The following is a 19,816-nucleotide window of genomic DNA, read 5'->3' as shown; positions in this document are numbered from 1 at the left end:
TTGGTGCTGAGGCCCTGAGAGTGGAGCAGCGGGATTTCCTAGCACCAGCAAACTCTACTTCAAGGAAGAGATGTGTTTTCTGTGCGAGGGTGGTGCTCAGTTTGGGGCAACTCAGTTTTAAATTGTGGGGGAGACTGCAGGTTGAAAGGACCTGATTGACCCTTAAAGACCGTATGCTAATCTTCTTAAGCTTTGCTGGCCAGGATTTTTCTTGTTTGCACACCCAAGGAATGTTATTGTTGAAAGTTCTTGTCTGAGAATTAAACAGATTGGTTTTATTTAATACTTACTGTGAAAGGTCAACAGCCCAACAAGTTTGCCATCTTCTTCCCTCTGGCCCCGTTTAACCTACCTCTGTGCCCCCACTTACCATATTAACTTCACTGCAATCGGATTTGCTTACAGAACTTCGCTGTTTCTTGCTTTCTTTGAACCAGACTCCCTTTTTGGAAGGGTCCTGTTTCATATTTGCTTTCTCTAGCATCACTTAGTATCTCAGAATGACTATCCCATCCATCATATAAAGAAAGGTACAGCTGTGTAAGATAAAGTTACTATTTTACTAATAGCTGTTGATGACAACAAAAGCTTTAAAAAAACTTAGTGGGCTGGGAGTAACATTTTGCACTGCTTGCATTTGAGTTCAGTGACTTTAAGGGCCTGTTTAAACTGGGAAGCTTTTTTTGTGACCTGACATGCTGTGATAGCTTTGTCTAGAGTATCATTTGTCTGGTGTATGAGTGCAGTATACCTTGCTTCAATACCAGTGTGCCAAAAAGAAAAATGAGGTGAGGATCTGTCATTCTAGGTAAACAGGGTAAGTGTCAAGGCAGCTGTAGAATTTACTGTACACTTTGTCTTGCTGGCCTAGCAATCTGTGTATATGCACACTCGCACAATGGTGGTCTCAGTGCAGTTACATTTTGAAAGTCTGCTGTTTTCCCCTTCTTTTGAATAAAATTTTGGAGTAGTTTCAGTTTTTCAGAGCTTGTAAACTATGCAGTATCACATTTAGGGAAGTCTTTTCATGTTTGAAATTGCCAAAGGAAGAAGAGGTTGAGTTTTTGTGACATTTTTTGAGTTTTCAAGGCTAATCCTCAGTGGGGCTTTTCTGAAGAAGGAATAGCAGGTGTGAAATAAAAAGTGAATTCACACTAAACAGTTCCTTACAGTCCCTCTCAAAAGTGCTCTGCTAGGTTTTACAGGAAGTCTCAGTTATTAATTCATTAGAAGATGCTTGTAAGTCAAATAAAATCTGAAACTTTTGAGGTTCTTGTTTATACTTAAGGGAATGTGAAATAAATTACTTGCATTTATATAAGCTCCTATCATGTCCTTTACAGGAAAATAAATTATGGGTTTTTTTAGTTAATTTAGATAGAAATTAACTCCTAGTTCATCTCGGTGGGAACTTAGTGGAAATTTTTTTCCACGTTTTTCTGGTTGGGTTTTTGGTTGTTGAGGAAGGGTTGAAAGCAAGTAATTCCATTCACTTCTAGGAGAAAAGCAAGTTTTCATCTCCTGTTTTGTTTTGAAAACTAGTGTCCTGTAATCATTCAAGCGATGTCTACTTGTGTAAAACTGAGCCTGTTTTGCTCCTGTTGGTGCAGAAAGCTTTTGTGGAGCCTCTTCTCTGTTAGTAAAGACATTACATCCACACAATGTTCTAGGTTTAGCACTTCTTCATATGGAACCAAACTGCAGGAGATAAACAAAATGAATGAGAAAAGGCAAGGCAGAGCCTTGCACACAAAATCCAGGGACCAGCTTGGTGGGATTGGGGTCTGCTTGCCTTGTTGTTGTGTAGAGTTCTGTCTGAGGCTTTTGGGTATGTTTTGTCTGCCTTAATAAATGTATTTTCTCCAGTGTTTGTCGAAAGACATTATGTTTTGTATTTGAGTTAACGTTGTTGTAGCTAGGTGAGATCCACCAGCCTCAGCTGCTTACAGACATGTTAGGATCTTCTAAGGCTATAATGTGGCTTGATGGGATTTTTATTAAGAAAATAAAATTATTATTCTTTAATTCATTATGATGATTAGCTGACATTGTGAAGTGATACTGTATGACATAAACAGCTGCTATGCTTACATTGTTTATGAGGACACTGGGACACTGATAGTTTTCCTGAAATAGACTTCTGAAGGAAAACTGGTCTTTTTATGTAAGGAGTAATTTCGTGTTCAGAAGTTCTGTGGCTTGTGCTTTCATGCATTAGATAAGCAGTAAATTAGCCCGTGTCTTGGAACTGGAGCCTTTTGCACTGTAAGATATGTCTTTAGTGCTTTTTCAGTGTGTTTGTGGCAGAGCTAGGGAGGAGAGAGTTTGAGGTGCTGTGAGAGTGGCGCTGAGTGAGCTTGATAAAAGTTAAGAGTTAAGACTCTTCCTTTAGTTGGAAAGGTATCAATTTATGAATGCATTTGTGACCAGAGTTTTTTTAAAGAGCATGCAGATCAGAAAACCACTTATATTTGCTGACATAGAAAGGTCATATGTGGACAGCATTTGGAACAGAGGAGAAGGAGCAGCAGCAGCAGTGTTAAACAAAAAAAACTTTACACATGTTGGTGCCTTTATTATAATTAACAGCTGATATACTGATTCTTGTGGCTTGGTTGTCATTGGGTTTTTTAGCAATGAAAGCCAGAAACTTACTTGTCAGCTTTTTCTTGTTTAAACCTGTAAAATGTTTTTGTTGGTCTTGTAAACAGGGGTCTAAATTTCATAGAAGTTCAACTTTCCTCTCTTGATCCAGAATAGATCAGTTTAAGGGAAGTACAGGAAAATGATGCCTGATACTCTGTTGCTGATGGGGTTTTTCTTAGCAGATAACCTGTCATTCTGCAGCTGTCAGTTCAAGGTTGCTCGGAAAAGTTAAATGAGGAAAAAACCCCAGAAAAATGCCTGAGTAACTTATGCTGTTTCATGAAATTACAATGCAGTTTACATTGAAACACTGTGCTAAACTGGGACTAAGTGAAGGTTAACCCAGGTTGCACATAAGTCATTCTGGGTCACACCTCTAAAAAGCCTGCTGCCGGGTACTGACCTTTTGCTTACTTTTAATAGAGTCAGTATTCCATGCGTTACTGTTTTCTCACTGTTTGCATCTGTGGTAGCTTTGGATACAGTTTATCCTAACTTAAGCTGTTATCTTAGTCCTTCTGTAAGATTATTTCCCAGGTGTGTTCGAACTTCTCAGTGATTTGAACTCTATTTTACAGGCTGTGGCATTATTAAGAAAAAGTCTTGGTTTTGGTGCAGAAAGAATATGAGAGCGGGAATCTTTTTCCTGTATCCTTTTAAGTAACGGTGATTTCAGTGAAAAACTTTACAGGAGGGTAAACCCCATCCTTTTGATTCTGAAACTGTGAATGGTATTTGTTGTCACGTGGCCAGATGTTGTCTCATGGTATTTGCAGGCATGGCAGGGTACAGCAATGCTACGCCTGTAGAAAGAGGCTAAACTTTTTAATTTTGTAGGTGCCGATGTAATCTGTCATTGTTTCCCTGACACAAAAACATAGCCGTAGTTCAGTGGCTTTTAGCTTCTTGGATTACGAAGATCAGCTCTTGTAAATTCCACAGCTGCAGGTGCTTTGTTCTCTGGCAACCCCTTAGCACCAGCTTCTTGTTTTAGGCTAAAGGGGAACAAAGGCAAAGCATGCTTTTTTCTTGTCATTTTACACACTTTCAGCTGGTGCAGTGCTGCCTGTAACAAAGGATTTCTAAACATGAGGTAATACTGATGTTTGGTTTTTGAACAAGGAGGTGCAGACAACTGATTGAAGTTCGGGACCAGGTACTGAAAGGTAGAGGGTTTTTCTTGGCTGTGTTAACAAGTCAAATCTGCATCAATGTTGAGAACTTAGCCTTGATAAAATCATTTCTAATCGAAAACGTTATGAGAAATCAAGGGTATTTCCCCATCACTAGAAACACTTACTGATATTTTTCCCCTAAACCATCTTTATATAAATGATTCAAAAATGTTTAGGACCCCTATTTATTATTTTTGTAATGTTCCTCGCCTTGTTCTAACAATCTTGTCTGGTGACAATGTTAAAAGACTATAAGAATAAAGCTTAGATTTCAGAATTACTTTGAAACCATGGAAGAAGGGGCACAGTCTCTTCCTGCATCTGAGATCTGATTACCACGATCTGAAAGTGGTGTTTTTGGGAGGCTGCGCTAGAAGGCTTGCTTGTGAATAATTTAAGGCTTTTTATTCAGACACAGGACTTAAATGTCAAAATCTTAATTGGAGACCTGTATTTTTCAAACTTTTGCCAAAATATTATTTGCTCCTTGTTTCTCTGATCACTACTAGCGTTTTAACCAATGAACTAAAGATTTACTAGCAGTAATATTGATAAATTCATGGTTTTATGAGGATAAATGTCTTGTGTTCTCACTGTTTTTTGAACACCCCCTGCCCAAGACTCTAGAATCAAGTAAGAGGTGAAGATCCTCAGTTCCATGGTAGGTTTAGTTCTGTAGTAATAAAAAAAAATCCCCCTCAAACTGTGGTTTTTCTGTGGGTGAATCTGATCTCCATGAGAGCTGGAGATTGAATCTAATTCTTACACCCCAATGCAGTAATTACCATTAATGTTTCTTATTTCACCTTTGTGGCAGCAGAAGAACAGAAAAGCAGAAACTTATTGATCCAATTGGGCTGTTACTGGCCTGAAGAAATGCCTGAGAGCTTTGTGGGGCTATAAGCATCTATCTTCAGATGTGACAATGAAAGGAAGTCCTGAAGTCACTTCCCAGATCAGTAGTCTGGCACACTTTATGTTCATTTGTTGCACTGCTTGTGGTAAGTGGTGTAGTGCTGTGCAGGAGCATAATTCTATCATTTTTCCTTGCAGAAATAATGCTTAGAGTCTGTGGAGGTCTAAGAATGAGATCAAGTGTGGTTGTGTGGCTTTTTAGTAGAATCCTGGGTTTGTGTTCTAAAAATAAAAAAATCACTCCTGGCTGTCTTTCATTAAGCATAGGAAGTCGCTGTTGGAAAGATATTATTGCAAAATCTGTACGGGTATTTTAAATTTTTGTTTGCTGACTATATCCTTAAATGGTATAATAAACCAGTAAACCATTGATTTCATGTAGCTAGTAGAGGTCTTCAAAGGAATTGGCGGTGTATTGAAAGCATTTATTTAAATGCAGCATGAGTTAATTTGGGGTGCATAACAACAAAGGTACCATTTTCGTTGTACATTTTGCACTAACTTTAATTGCAAGAACTACTGCATTGTGTCACAGGAGAGATCTGTGCATTTTGGGTAACTTTTTGTTTATTATGAAAAAAAAAAATCTAGAGTAAATAAATGTCAACGAAGGTGGAAAGGTATGTTTGTCCTTGTTTATTATATTGCTTCATCTGGAATTGATTCTAGAGCCGTTGGATCCTGTAATGCAGGTAGTACTTTTCCCAAAATAATTTTAATCTAATATGCATAGTATTTTTAAAGGACTTGTAAACATGCAAATAGGAAGTTTGTGGTGGTTGCTTGTGGTGTCATTTAGTGCCTTGTTTGCCACTGTTGGGGTATGTTGTTATTGTCTGCTGCTTATTTCTGTAAATATTGGGGGATAGAATGGAGAGGTGCAGGTGTGGGTGTTTCTGCTGCTCTTTGTGGGAGTTCTGGAGTATTTTTCTTGGATGAATATCTGTTGCTGGTTTTATCAACCTGCCACCTCTTGTGATTTAGCCTGAACAGTAAAGCACAACAGGGTAGATGTGCTGCTGAAGACTCTGTATGATTGTGCTTGTTGGTAGGCTCTATTCTAAATGTGTTCTTGGAGAAATGGTGAGCTTCAGCACGTGTTTCATGATCAGCTTCCAAAATGTGAATAACAGAATCAAGATGCTATATTTAGTGTTTCGAGAACATAAATTCAGTCTTTTTTTCAAAATCTCTAAAAATAAATTGAATAAAACTTACTTGGCAAACTGCATAACTTTGAAGAGCTCTTTTAATTTCATCACTTGAAAACAGACCTCCTTCTAATCTATTACAAAATTTGGATCACTCTGTAGGTCATTGGTTACTTTAATTCTCAGTGTGGTCAACAGTGCCACTGTTTTTCACTGTTGGTTTTGATGGAGAATGGTGGTATCAGGGATTTGTTAAAGCAAAGCCAGAGTTCTTCTAAAGCAGCCTTAAAGGGAGAGGTCCTTTTCTGCACCCCCACCCCCCGTTGTCCACTGATGCTAGTAGCTCTTCTGAGGCTGTAGGCTCAGCCAGATGAGGCAAGCAGGAAACTTGCTGTCCTAGACAGTATAGGCTATAGGCCAGTGGCCTTGTGGCATCTGAGGGAGAATGGTTAAGTCAGCTCGTGGGTTTATAGATGCTAGCCTGGGGAACTTTTTAATATGATATCAGGAAGTAGCACCATCTGGCACCTCTAATTTCAATGAGAAAGTGATGATGTTATAATGAAAGTTGTCAGGTGCAATTACAGTGTTTGTGCCCCAGAGACCTAATTACTTGCATTCCACTAAATGTAAGCATTGCATTAAATGAAAAATGTTTTTTACTGTTAGGAAAGTAAGATAGAGAAACCATATCTTGGTAGTACAAAGGAGGTGGTTTTTCTGTGGGTGATATCAAAGTTATGGCTATACACTGATGCCAGTGTCAAACTCCATTTGAAGGCGTGTTGACTGTGATAATGAGATTGTGATGTGGTTTTGTGATTTCATTTTCTACATAGGTGTGTGGTAATGTTTAAGTCATTTTTCAGTCACAGCTGGTTCACGCAGGTGGATTTAACGGTGCGGTTGGCAGCCCCCATCTCTAGCACACTTGTGCACAGCAGGTATGAAACAGAGATTTTTGTCTCAATTTCTGCTAGTGAGAATTTTAAAATGTGTTGTGGGTCAAGTAGGATTATTGATGTGAGAACAGGCGGCCACTGGCTGCTTACTTAACTTTATCAGCCTTTCCTGGCTGCCAGGAGAGAGGCAGTCAGCCACAAGGTCCCATCCAGTGTCAAATACTGTTACTCCTCAGATTAGGCACAGTTAGGGCATACAGCTTCCCTGTAGGCTTCCTTCCCTCGGCAGAGCCAGAATAACTGATCTTTTGTGTTGCAATTTCGTCTTACAGTCCTACTGCCAATGTTTTTATCTTGCCTGTTCCTGAAATTTTAGACAGGAATTAATATAGTTCTTTATTTTCCTAGAGTTTATGCGCTGTTAAGTAAGTGGTTTACCTGTGAATAGGTCCACGTGATTCTGGGGAATGCCAAACATTTTTTGTGCTCCTCTTGTAGATAGAGGGTTTCACTTCAAAGGTGATAGGAAGCTTTTCTGTGGCATAAGAGAAAACATGCTATCAGGCATAAAACCTGTGGACTGGTATTTTCTTCAGCCACAGTGCTGGTGATGGAAATGGAAACTGAGAAATAGGTTAGATGAAATTTAAAAGTACCCGTTTACTATCTGGGAAACTTGACAATTATCCAGGGATTTTAAAAGGGTAAAAAACACCAACCATCTGAGGTGTGGTTCTTCTGGAGTAGTCTAAACTGAAGCCAACAGCACATCTCTTTCTCTCTCAACCTCTGCCAAGAAAGGAACAAGGATCACACTGATTTGTCTCCTGTGGGTTCTTGTAGCTATAGCTTAAACTGAAGGCTTCCAGATTATGCAGTCTGATAGCTAAGACCTAACACCTTTTTTCCTCCTCCTCCTTCATGTCAGGAGGCTGCTGGTTTGTGTAGGCTTTTGAATGGATACTTGGATCTCTGTCATTTGATGTGCTCTTGCAAAGTAAAAGGGTTAGTTGATCAGTCAGTGAAAATTGTTATTAATCTTTGCGATGTGAAAATGGGGCAACTTAGTGTCTTAATAGAACTTGCTAAAATAGCGTTTTTAAAACTTGAGTCAGGTGTCGTCATTAATTTGCCAATTAATGTCTGTTAAATACAAAGGGCTGCTTCAGTGAATGCTTTTGCATTGATTTGTGAAGAATTTTGGTTTGTGCTGGAAAAAAAAACACATCTGAAACTGGGTTTATATAAAGCAAAGGAAAAGCATGTACTTTAAACTGGCAGAGCTAGTCTAGACTTGTGTAACTGAACATTGTCATTTGAATATGTATACGTGTTGGTTTCATGATGAGAGTGATGTTTTCCAGCCACAGCTGAACCTCATGAAGCTGTGGTATCCTCCATGCAGAACTTAGGGTCTGCCTCCCTTTTGTAACAGACCGAGTTCCTCCTGAATTTGCCCACTGAGGTCATTAGCATCTCAGTTCAGACTGGGAGCCTGCTTCTGGTGTGACCTCCTGACAGTTCCCTGTCCTGCTGTTGGCTCAGTCGAGGGTGGCCTGAGCACCTTTTGGAGAGGCGTTGACTGGGAAACATGCTCCAGTGGCTGTGAGGACGTTGGGTGCTCAGTAGTGAGTGTTGGGTGTCTACAACTCTGTTGCTGTCTGCGCTGCTGCTTTGTGTACATGCAGCCTGAGAGAACTGCACCTAGGGAATTGGCAGGAAAAAATACCACCATGTCTGTCTCTTCATGCATGTTTTCCTCACCTTTTGTCACCTGAAATGAATGGAAAATGGAAGGGGTTTCTGCATCTCATCTGTGTGTAGCCATTTCTCTGGCTTCAGAGAAGAATAGTGTATTTGAACTAAGCAAACGTATTCTTTATCAACAGCCTCTGGATCAAATCCTGGAAAAATGTGAAAGAAGATACACTGATGTTGCTGTAGCTGTTAAATTCTAGCAGTAATCTTATCCCAAACCGCCCATTTGTCCTGACTTTATGTTCTTAACTCTAAAGTACCCTTTTGTTGTACCCTCTTGCCTTTCATGCAGAAACACCTCCAGATAACTTGCAAATATGAAAATCAAATGAAAGATTGCATGTGTTTTTAGGATATCTTCCAGAAAATATGCATATCACTCATGTATACAGCACTTTTTTCTTTTTTTAGCTGTGTGGCAGTGACGTGTGTATTACCTGCTCTGTCCTTTCTGGTAATTGCCTGATTGATTTTACAGCAAGCACTTAAAAACACTGGAAAAGGGGGTTTAGTAACTTTCTGAAGCAGTGTGTAGATCTCCAAAAATTTACTCGATAAAATTATGTCAGTGCTCTTGTTTGTTGTAAAGCTGATTACATCCTGTCAGTTAATTATCTGAATTTATTAATTGTACACTGTTCTGCAGTCATAAGACTTTTTCTTGGCTGTTGTGCTGGGGCAAAGCAGCTGGGACTTACAAAGCCAAAAATGTTTGTGTGGTGGCTAAATGTAAGGATGACTCAGCTGAAATTTCTGATGATGTTATGCAGTCAGGGAACTTAATAAGCATGTGGGTTGCCCACAGCATCTCACAGCTGCTGCCTTGTCATGAACAACTTACGTGACCCCTATGCAGATACACTAAAACATAACCAGGCATTTTTATGCTCTATCAGCATTAATTTCCTTGAATTGGCAGTATTAAGTTTGGAGATTTATTTTTTCTTAAACTGAGATAAAAATTGTATGACGCGAAGAATTTTTAGAATGCTTTGGAATTAGAGGAGAAAAATAACAGCAATGTGTCCTGTGGATACTGTCTGTTGTATCTAACTGTGGGAAGTGGGGAAAGAAAGTATCTTTGTTAATGCATTTTCAAAAGGAGGTTGGTTATTTTTGGTTTGTGGTTTCGGTTTTTTTTTAAAGCAACAAAACGTCTTAATATGGAATGGGCAGATTTAAGGAGAAACCTGTGCTATGATAAAGTAATGTCTGGTTAGCCTCAAGCTGAAATTTTTTCCAGGTATAACTTCCATCTCTTTTTAGATCTGTTTTCCTTTCTTTGTAATTGTGTTTGCAGCTGTTTATGATCAGTGGAAGATGGGGACAAATAAAGATGGAAGTGTGGCAATTCTGAGCAGTGGCATCTGTTTCCAGCTCTGATGTTGGATCGGGGGGGCAGGCACTACAGCTCTTTTTGGTTCTGTTTCCTCATCTATAAATTGTGGATAATGGCACTTTATTTCTCTGACCAGCTTAGGTTTTTATGGTGGAGAAAGATTACTGACTGTCATTATGTCCCAGTAGTGGTACTGGTATTCTGTACAGTTGTAAGCGGTAAAACCATCTGAAAAAATGCTTTGCAACTGAAAATTATACAGTTAGGAAGCCTTTGGGCATGGGACTGCTCCTCTTGGCTGTGTGGCTTTTAAACAGAAACCTGTGAGCTGTGCTTCAGCTGTTGCATGTTGCAGTCCATATGCAGCAGTGGTATCTGTGTGTTGCATCAATCTGTTGGAGAGTCAGAAATCTACAGCACTTGGGGAGGAAATGTCCCTTGTGACAATTTTACAGCAAAGTCAGCAATTTTAAGTTAAAACTTCCTGCAAGAGATTTCCCTCACTTAAGCCAGTCTTAAATATGATATGGAAGTTAATTTTACTAAATAGCTTGTCATTGTAAATAGTTGTGTACCAATAATGGAAATGGTGATCACGTTTTTACTACTGTGTCAGTTTTGGTTTGATTCTATGACAGTTTATCTTGTTTTTGAGAATTGTTTTGAGAGAAGTAGGAAAACATTGAATTCTATCATTGAGTGGGAAATGAGCTGCATGGGTGAGCCTTTTACTTGGTTCTATGCCCTGTTACTATGAATTTCCGGAAAGTCTTAACTGGTTTTGCTGCATACAGCTTGGGAGCTATGAGACTACTTTACAAGTAGTGAAGTGATGTTGGCTTGTGCTGTTCACTTCTACTGTGTGCCAGATAATGTTTCCACACTGAAATTTGGGCATGTCGTGTATCTGAGTGTTTATACATACATGCACAGTGGTTATAAAGGGAGGTAGCTGGCACTGACATGTTATTTTTCTGCAATGATAATGTAAAACTCCTTCATTAATACTGTTAAAGATCCCAGTGTTACATTGGAGTGAGTTATGTGTTATGATAACCGTGTATAACCAACAAAAGTGACACTAATGTCATCTTGTGAAGGTTTAAAACCACAAAAAATGCAATAAAATTAGATACAGAGACAAGCTCATAGAATGGTGCTAGTTTAATATGAGTGGGAATAAATACACAAGAAGAAATACAGAATAAGGCAGATGGGGGCTATTTATTTTTTTAAATACTGAATATCTGTATTTGCTTTTACTGTAACTTGATCAGTTTTCTCTCCCCAGGACTGGAATCTGACATGGCACACAGAAAATCCAGACTTCACCCAGTGCTTTCAGAACACAGTCCTGGTCTGTATTCCTTGCATCTACCTGTGGGTCTGCTTCCCAGTGTACTTCCTATACCTTCGTTGTCATGACAGAGGATACATACAAATGTCAAACCTCAACAAAGCCAAAACAGTACGTGACTCTTTAAAATCAGAACTTATTAAGCTTATCTGGAAGTCTTGAGTCTATTTCAGCAATGTTTTAGCACACTATTTTTATTGAGCACTGATCTTGATCTGTGTGCACACTTCAGCTGTAACTGGTTCTGTTGGTGTTTGATTTCCAAATTTTATGTGTTTCCATTGCCCTTTTATTAGTAGGCTTTCTGAAATTTACTCTGACATAGCAAAAAAGTATGCAAATCTTTTGTAAGACCTGTTGGAGAAGGCTGTTTTAGGTCAACTGAAATCTCGAGGCCTTTTTCTCAGTAATAAAAAGAATTTATTATCTTGTCAGCTGCTTGAAGTATATTGCATAGATTTCTAGAACTGCTGCAGGTGTTCTATTCCACTCCTGTTGTGAAATAGATACTTAATATTTCTTTACTACTTCCCACCCCTGTGGAATAAATGAAAAATTTTAAGGAAGGCTGTAATAGTATGGTGTATTACAGAGTTTTTGTCTCTGCAATCTGTTATTCAGGGTTGAGACTCATCAACTTTCTGCTTCATAATAAACTGAATTATATGGTACTAAAAATTAATAAACTTCTTTCTTCCAGTGTGAATCCAATAGGTAAAGCCAAATTACTCCTTTGTGCATGTTGTAGAATTGCCCAAAAGTGATGGTCTGATTATGACTCCTCTTCTACTAACACGTAACATCTAGTGTTCATGTATATATTATGCTGCCTAATCTGTGTGAGCTGATGGATGAAATACACTTTTGTATTACAGGCTTTGGGCTTAATACTGTGGATAGTCTGCTGGGCAGACCTTTTCTACTCTTTCTGGGAAAGAAAATATATTTTTCGACCTCCATTTTTTCTCGTTACGCCTACAGTGTTGGGTATAACAATGGTAAGTTCTTCTGTTATGGCCTGTGTTCATGCAAAGCCTTAAGCAATAACCCGTGTCTTAGTATTATTCACAGTGTTGTAATTCTTTAAGCTACAGTCTTTACATACAGAATTAATCTGCCGTTGAACTGTGAAATATTGACTCTGAAATGTCTGTTTGTTTTTATTTAAAAAAATTGGAACACACCCAGTTGTGCTCAGTGTGTTGCATATCAGCACACAAGCCAGTGCTAGTTGTCTTGCCTTACTCTGGTAGGCTTGAGCTACCGTTCATTTAATAGCTTCACTCAAGCATGGGGTGGAGGAGTCGAGAGAACTGGTTAAACCTAGATAACACAAATCACATTGAACTTGGTAAAAGACTGTGAAAGGCATTGCATTGTTAAGTATTGTATTAAAAACTGTCCTGCATCTAACGTTTTTTAGTACACATTTTCTTTGTTTTATTTGATGGCATGATGGAAAGTCTTAAGTGCCACAGGAGGCAAGTAAGTGTCCCCAGCTAACACTCTTCCTAGGTGATCGAGTATTGTCTATTTTCACACCAGTATCTCTGCAGCCTGCATTTCAAGGAAAATGTCTTGCTATTCATTCATTGTCGGTTGCTTTACATTTATGCCAGACTTGGAATGATAGTGATCAAGCATGATGCTCAAGGAGTGGACAGGACAGGACGCAACCACCCCAACAGCAATAACAACAACAACAGAAAAGAAAAATAAACAAAAAAAACCCCAAGAGCCCTGACAACATACTGACCAAATGAAAAAGCCCCGACATACTGACAGATGCAAAAGCTGTTAAATATTTTGTGGTCTCTTAATAATGCAGTTGTCAAGCTTTTGTCAGGCGGATTGAAAGTGCATGTTGCAGTGGCCAAGTGAGATTACTAAATTGTGCCAGCTTCCTAAAGGACTCTGAAAGCACACAAAATACAGGAACAGAATAATATTTGGTCAGTGTTTGTTTGGTGTTGTGGCTTATATGGAAATAAATCTTTTTATTTTAAAAAGAATTAGCCAGGAAATACTTGAAATGATACAGTGTCACTATAATTGCTTGTTGATTTGTGATGTAGAACCAGAAAAGTAAAGAGTTAAAGATTGGCAGCTTTTGACAGTGCTTTTGTGTATGTGGTTGCTTACTTCTATGTAGTACATATTCCTTTTCCCTTTTTTTGTCTACTTCTTAACCTTTACTGTTCCAGAGAATTTCCTATTTAAACGTATTTTTGAATTGCACTTAAAATCTCTGGGTGTTAGAATGTCTGGGAGGTACTGGATTTAAAATATTAAATAAGCACTCTTTAATGTAGTGCTTTTTATATGTGTATAATGTATTTTAAAACTTAAAGCTTGTGAATATATTTTTATCTTATTTGTCCACAGTTGCTTGCCACATTTTTAATACAATATGAAAGAATAAAAGGAGTCCAGTCTTCAGGTGTAATGACTATTTTCTGGCTCATCTCATTGTCATGTGCCACAGTGGTGTTTAGATCCAAAATAAAACATGCCTTAAATACGGTAAGTGATTGCTAGCCTCATTTCATTGAAAATAATCCCAAATGCTGCAGTAATAGAGTACTTGCTTGCTAATTATGCCAGTCAAGTCGGTGAATGATCCATTCGGTGTACCTTCATTCCTTAGGTTATAAAAACAAAACAAGCAAGACTTAATGGCTGTTGTTTTGAAATGCTAGTGAAATTCATAGTGATCTTAACTGTAGCAACAGTTGCCAAGAAAATTCTGCTAGCTGTTCCAGAAAGGGGATGTGTCTGCATGAGTACAATACAAGCATATAGTCTTTGATATGAAACTGTTCTGGGAGTTTGTCGTCTTCCTGTTGATTATACAGTGGATTTCCTGAAGCACTTGGTTTGATGGTAATGTGGTCTCATCTGCTGAGACAAAACGAAAGCACACAAGTGAAACGTTTTGCATCAGTCTGCTTTATAGTAAGGCCAACTCAAATTTCAGATAAACTGTGGAGCTTAAATGTGCCTTAAAATGGCAAATCACTTTTATTTCTTGAAACCTTTAAGCCATATTGTGAATTTTGAGAACTTTTAGCCAATTTTTGTCTTCAGCTGTTGTTAGTGGGATTTTACTGTTGATGTGTGTCCCTGTCCATCTGTCCCCGTGTGTTGATTTCTGTGGATTACGCTTTATGTATCAGTCCCAGTCTAAAAAATGGAAGAACCTCTGGAATTTGAGCATGGTGCAGCAAAATGTAACCTAAGTTCTGCTCCTCTAATTCTTCTTTTCTGTGTGCGTACTTACTAATCAACGAATTTGCTTTGAAAACTCTTTACTACCCAGTGCATAAATGCTTTGTTCCTGTAAAGAATACCTTGACTTCAATTCGGGGCATGCTGTGTCGGTACAGTGTCTTAAAGAGAACTTCTTCACAGAAGTCCATGCTTGTGTGTTTATGGCAGGACTAATTAAAAAGAAATGGTATCTTTCATCTCCTTTCCCTGTCTTTTTATCTTCCCTTTACTAAAATAGACATTGACTTTTATTTGCATGGGGCGGGTAGTGCAACATTTATGTAGTTTGCAGAATTTACAGTAAAGAGATGTTTTATGTTTAATATTAACGTGTCTTAAAAAAAAATTCCTCAAGTCTTCTAATTGGAACATTACCTTCTTTTGTAGGGTGCTGAAGTGGATGCATTTCGTTATGTCACCTTCTGCATTTACTTCATCCTGTTACTTGTACAGCTCATCTTGTGTTGTTTACCAGAACGACCACCTTTGTTTTCTGAAACAGTAAATGATCCTGTAAGTGTTCAGTCTGTACTGAGTGCTCAGTATTATATGTGTGATATTCTGTACAATGAGTTACAGTGCCATAGTCTCCCAGATGCCAAAAAATTCAAATCATGTTGACTTGTTCGCAATAGAGTATTCTTTCTATCCTTTAGTTGGTGACACAGAAGATGAAGCCCATAATATGCAAAACAGAGTGGGCTGTATTTAAGAGAGCAAAAGTACTGTTTCAGTCATTCCTGAAGGTGAAGTCACATGTATTTACATTCAGTAGTGTTTCTGGCAGTTGGTGGGGAATACTGATTTGAAATGTTGTTGTGCTAGTCATCTGATACCATTCAGTAGGCAGTAGCTCATAAGGATGTGCATTCCCTTCTTCATGAAGGTGGGGAAGAATCTATACCTGGAAAACTTGTGAATATGGATAGATGCATTTGATTTCTGTATTGGACTCTCTTGTGTGAAGTAAGAATTTAACCAGTTCAATTGCAAGAGCAGTTAGAGGGTGGTCTGGATGTTGAAATTTAATTTTACCTAGACATGATTTTTTTGGCATGTATTCTTAATCATATGTGCTAGCTGTGTGGCATGGATCTAAAGTGACCTGAGGGATGCTGGATCGTTACACTGCTTACTTAGTCTGGGTTAGACCTCCTGAGTCACAGTGGAGTGACACCTGTCACTGCCTAGAGTTCAGATGTGCCAAGTTTAGAAATCGCAGTCCTGTATTTATTTATATGGTGTATTTCTGGTTTGATGGGTGTTAGGTGGCACTAACTGATGAAGGGAGGTGTGAAATGTGTGAGGGGCAGAAATAAGTTGTCTGTAGCTGTGGAAAAGGTCCATAAGCAGTTTCACTTAAGGAATTCCACAGTTAACCTTCTCCGTCCCTATCCAGTGTGCGGGTGATGGTCTGCGTTGCCACTGGCAGACGGTCTGCACGTGTATGCCTGGAGGGGAGAGTGTACTGCTGAGTCTTTGGATCCTCTTCATCTCTGGGTTCTTTTAATCTCATTCAGGGATGAAATGTATCTGACAGGATGCTGTGGATTTATGGAAACCTCCTTTTCTGCTTTGATCGTGGTTACAATACTTACAAGGTGCTATGAGATCACAGTGGGGTTGGTTTTGTGTGTTCTGAGTATTTCTAGGAGTGTCTCTAGGAAATAGAGCAGACATCAAATTTTAACCCCTTTTTTCCCCGAGTGGTGTGTTTGTTGAATGTTATAATGGGGAAAAGAACAAAGCAAGTCATGTTAGTCAGTCTTAAATTCTGCTTTATTCTGTTCTTCAGAGTATTTCCAAACCAGAAATGTTTGTAAGTCTTGATTAAAATCTTATTATATTTTTACTTATGCCAAAAAAACTACAGTGAATTTTCTAAGATGTAGAAGCTGATGTATATAGAAGTCAAACAATGTGTTTTGTTTTTGCTTTGTTTACATAAGTCCAGGCTTGTTACAACTTGTTTTCATTCTATCTGGCAGGAGTGTCAGTAGGATTAATAGTTCTTTGTGTGATAACCATTTAAGTTTATAAAAAATATTATTATTTTAATAGTAATCTAGTATGTTTTAAACTTTGCTTTATGCAAATAAAGGCCAGTTTTAGGTAGTAGAAGATCTAGCGGACTCTTGAATTTAGACTTTCCACCTGCAAGTAGATTTAAAAAAAGTATAAAGGAAAAAAGTAATATACAGCCTTTTAGTAAAAGTTCAGAAAATTTTGGAGTTTTGTTGAGGTTGAAAGTATTCCCTGTATTTGCTGAAATACAAATCTGTCTGTCAGGAATGGTGGCTGAAAGTACTGCTGGCATACACCCCACCACCACCCCACTTTTTTTTTAACTTCCCCGAGTTTAAAAACTTTCATTTATTCATTAGGCAATGGTGTTGGATTTGCTTGCAAACATTTTTTTGCAAGTGTTTAAATATTTTGGAAATGTGGACCTCTTATCCCCTGTCAAAAAAAGCATTTGTTTGATGCATGCTGTTATTGTACCCTGCCAAACTGCAAAAAACATTGTGCGAAGAGGAAATGCTGGAGTCTTCCGTGTAGCTTGATTACAACACAGCTCAGTATAGCTTAGTGAAGTTGAAAACTGCAATTCTTGGAAATGCTTGGCTCTGGTTATTTTAATTGCAGTACTCTAATGATGGTTGGTGACTTCTGTAGATTGAAATAACTGAGTTGCTCCAATTATAGTTGATGGTAATAACCTAGTGGTTTGCGCGCAAAGGAGTAGCTGGTTTACAAGCATTATCTAGATGCTGTTCAACACAGTGGAAGAAGGAAGAGAGAAATCTGCAGTGGAATTCTGCAAGTAAATAATCTTTTGTGCCTTTGAAATTCTTCCAGCCTTCCCTTTCTGCTGTTTTAATTCAACCAGGTTAGGAGAGAGTAGTTAAAATGGCCAGCCATTGCACTGGGTGTAGAATACGAGCTAGCTGTGTACCTTTATGGATACTTAAGGTTCCCATGCTTATTGATCAATGAGATCAAGGGTTTTTAAGGGATGTTTTGGGAGTCATCTCTGGAGTTTACAAATGAATTTTTTTTTTTTCATTTGTGCATGTGTTTTGATGGAGTCACAGTACTTAACTGCTAGAACAGTAGAACTGAATTCTTCATTTATGACTAACTCTACCTAATTAACAGATTTACTCATATATGATAGCATACCTTGCAGTGATACAGGTGGTAACTGATCATGACGCCTTGAGAGATTGTCTGGCCTGCACTGTCTTATAAAATTCTCTCAACTATAAATTGCGTTGTTGTTACAGAGCACTGCTGTTCCTGTGTCCCAGTGGTCTAGTCTGCTGAACAGCCCTGAAGCTGTGCTCGTGTTTTCTGAACAAGCTCTCAACATATAAACGACAAGTTTAGTAATGTGAAAAAAATAATATGAACAAAGGACATTTAAAAAAATACCTCTTCTGCTTGTTTTTTTTTCCTTTTGGCCATGTGCCAGTCATTTTGTGTGTGAATTGATTTCTTTTTCTCTCCTTCAGAATCCATGCCCAGAGTCCAGTGCTTCTTTTCTCTCCAGAATCACATTCTGGTGGATCACTGGGTAAGATCAAGATGATGCATAAAGCATTAGTTAAAGTTAGATGGCATTTTAGGATTCTGCTTTCAGAGTTAAATTAGCAATTATTCATTCAATAATAACTTTGGTTGTTTCGCAGATAGATTAAATTGATTATTTTTTTCCGCAAATTTGATTAATCTGTTTTACTTCCTTTGTAGGGTCTCTGTAATTTTAAATGGTCTGGTACATATTTAGTACGTTTGCTGAAGGAATACAATAATAAAGTTTTCTTTGGGAAATGTAAAAAGGTAGAAAATAACTGCTATATTTAGAAATGTAGGCATTCAGAACTGTTAGTTCTTTTTGTCCAGTAGGTTGTTTTTTTTTCCTCCTCGTTAACTTTGCTTTAGTTGTGCTGTATGATTTGATCATAACACATGTTCTTGTGAATTAAAACACAAAACCATGTGAAGTAATACTGGTGTGTAGTTGTGGTTGGTACTTGGCTGGAGTTCCAACAGAAAGCTAGATGAAAGGAATTGCATTGTAAAATTAAAGGCTAATAATGATTTAGAAACTTGGTAGGCAAGTTTTATTTTCTGTGAAAGTTGAATTCAGTGGCATATCCTGGTTCCTTAGATATTTTGGTGTCTAATTCTCACAGTTAAGACAGGAGGATATGTTTTTTAGCATCTGGACCTGTGTTGCTGCTTTTGTTCTTGCATGCGTTTTTGTGAAGAGCCGACTCTGTTTTGGGGCTGCATGTAAGGACCACTGTCTTATGTCGTATATATACACACACATCTTTAGTGTTCTTAAATATATAGTGCTGATTCTTTCTGATGCAGGTTGATGGTTCAGGGTTATCGGAGACCTTTGGAAGCCAAGGATTTGTGGTCATTAAATAAAGAGGACAAATCAGAGGAGATTGTGCCAGGTTTGGCTAGAAACTGGGCGAAAGAGTGGGCAAAGACCAAGAGGTGAGTTCGGTTTTCCTGGCTGGCTGTTCTTCCAAGAGGTTCAAAAGCTCAAGTTACTCAGCCTCTACTTAGAGGTGTTTGTCATCTATTATCAAAGCCTGCTTTTGTAAGGCCCAAGTGGCAGCTCTGTATTTGTCCTTCAGTGTGTACAGAAACAGGAACCAAGTAGGGTGTTGCGTGTTGTCTTTATGAAGAACTGCATCAGGTTTTCCCTTAGTCTGTCATGATCTGAAGCTGATTATTGTTACTTTCGATGTGTGTGTGTTTTCTTGGGGGGGGTTATGTTCCCACACAGTGAAACTTCAGCCACACAATTGAGGAGCTTGGGCTCCCTCTATAGTTGGTGAAGCCTCAGGAGGGCAGTTCAAGGTGCAAAAGTGAGAAGCTTCTTTCTTTCCTTTGACTATATAGGGAGGCTGGGCATCTAAGCCAGATGACTAAAATTAGAAAGACTGCATGCCTGCAGTTTCCAGCATACTTTTATCATCCTTTACTGCGGCAAATAGAAATACCTTTTCATTGAAGGAAAATTGCTTGCTTGCTTACATACTGTATTTTTACATACAGCTTGTCCTCAGACAAGCCATATGTAGTTTGGCATAAGCCAGATGTATGAAATGAATGTGTTCAGTCCATTGACCATGACTTGGCATAAATCTGACTGCAAACTTTTAATTCTGTGGTACAGTGAGGCCTTGATTTTGACGAAAGTTCAGCACACTGGGTTCTAGATTAATGATGTCCTTTGCTCTTTAAGTTTAACACAGGTTATGGCCCTGTTCCTCATT

At 38.4% G+C, this 19,816-nt stretch overlaps 1 protein-coding gene across 3 annotated transcripts in view; it reads left to right on the top strand.

Annotated features, from left to right (window-relative positions):
- LOC102059643 (multidrug resistance-associated protein 1) overlaps positions 1–19,816 on the top strand; it is a 57,512-nt gene that overhangs the window by 3,000 nt on the left and 34,696 nt on the right. For all 3 annotated transcript variants that reach the window (XM_055710015.1, XM_055710016.1, XM_055710013.1), the window contains exons 2-7: positions 11,178–11,354; positions 12,119–12,241; positions 13,629–13,766; positions 14,901–15,026; positions 18,029–18,090; positions 18,897–19,028. In XM_055710015.1, the coding sequence (XP_055565990.1) occupies positions 11,178–11,354; positions 12,119–12,241; positions 13,629–13,766; positions 14,901–15,026; positions 18,029–18,090; positions 18,897–19,028 (758 nt within the window). The remainder of the gene's footprint in view (positions 1–11,177; positions 11,355–12,118; positions 12,242–13,628; positions 13,767–14,900; positions 15,027–18,028; positions 18,091–18,896; positions 19,029–19,816) is intronic.

Source organism: Falco cherrug, chromosome 4, assembly GCF_023634085.1.
Source record: "Falco cherrug isolate bFalChe1 chromosome 4, bFalChe1.pri, whole genome shotgun sequence".
NCBI lineage: Eukaryota > Metazoa > Chordata > Aves > Falconiformes > Falconidae > Falco > Falco cherrug.
The sequence above is the reverse complement of the archived record's forward strand: the minus strand, read 5'-3'. Positions and strand labels throughout refer to the sequence as shown.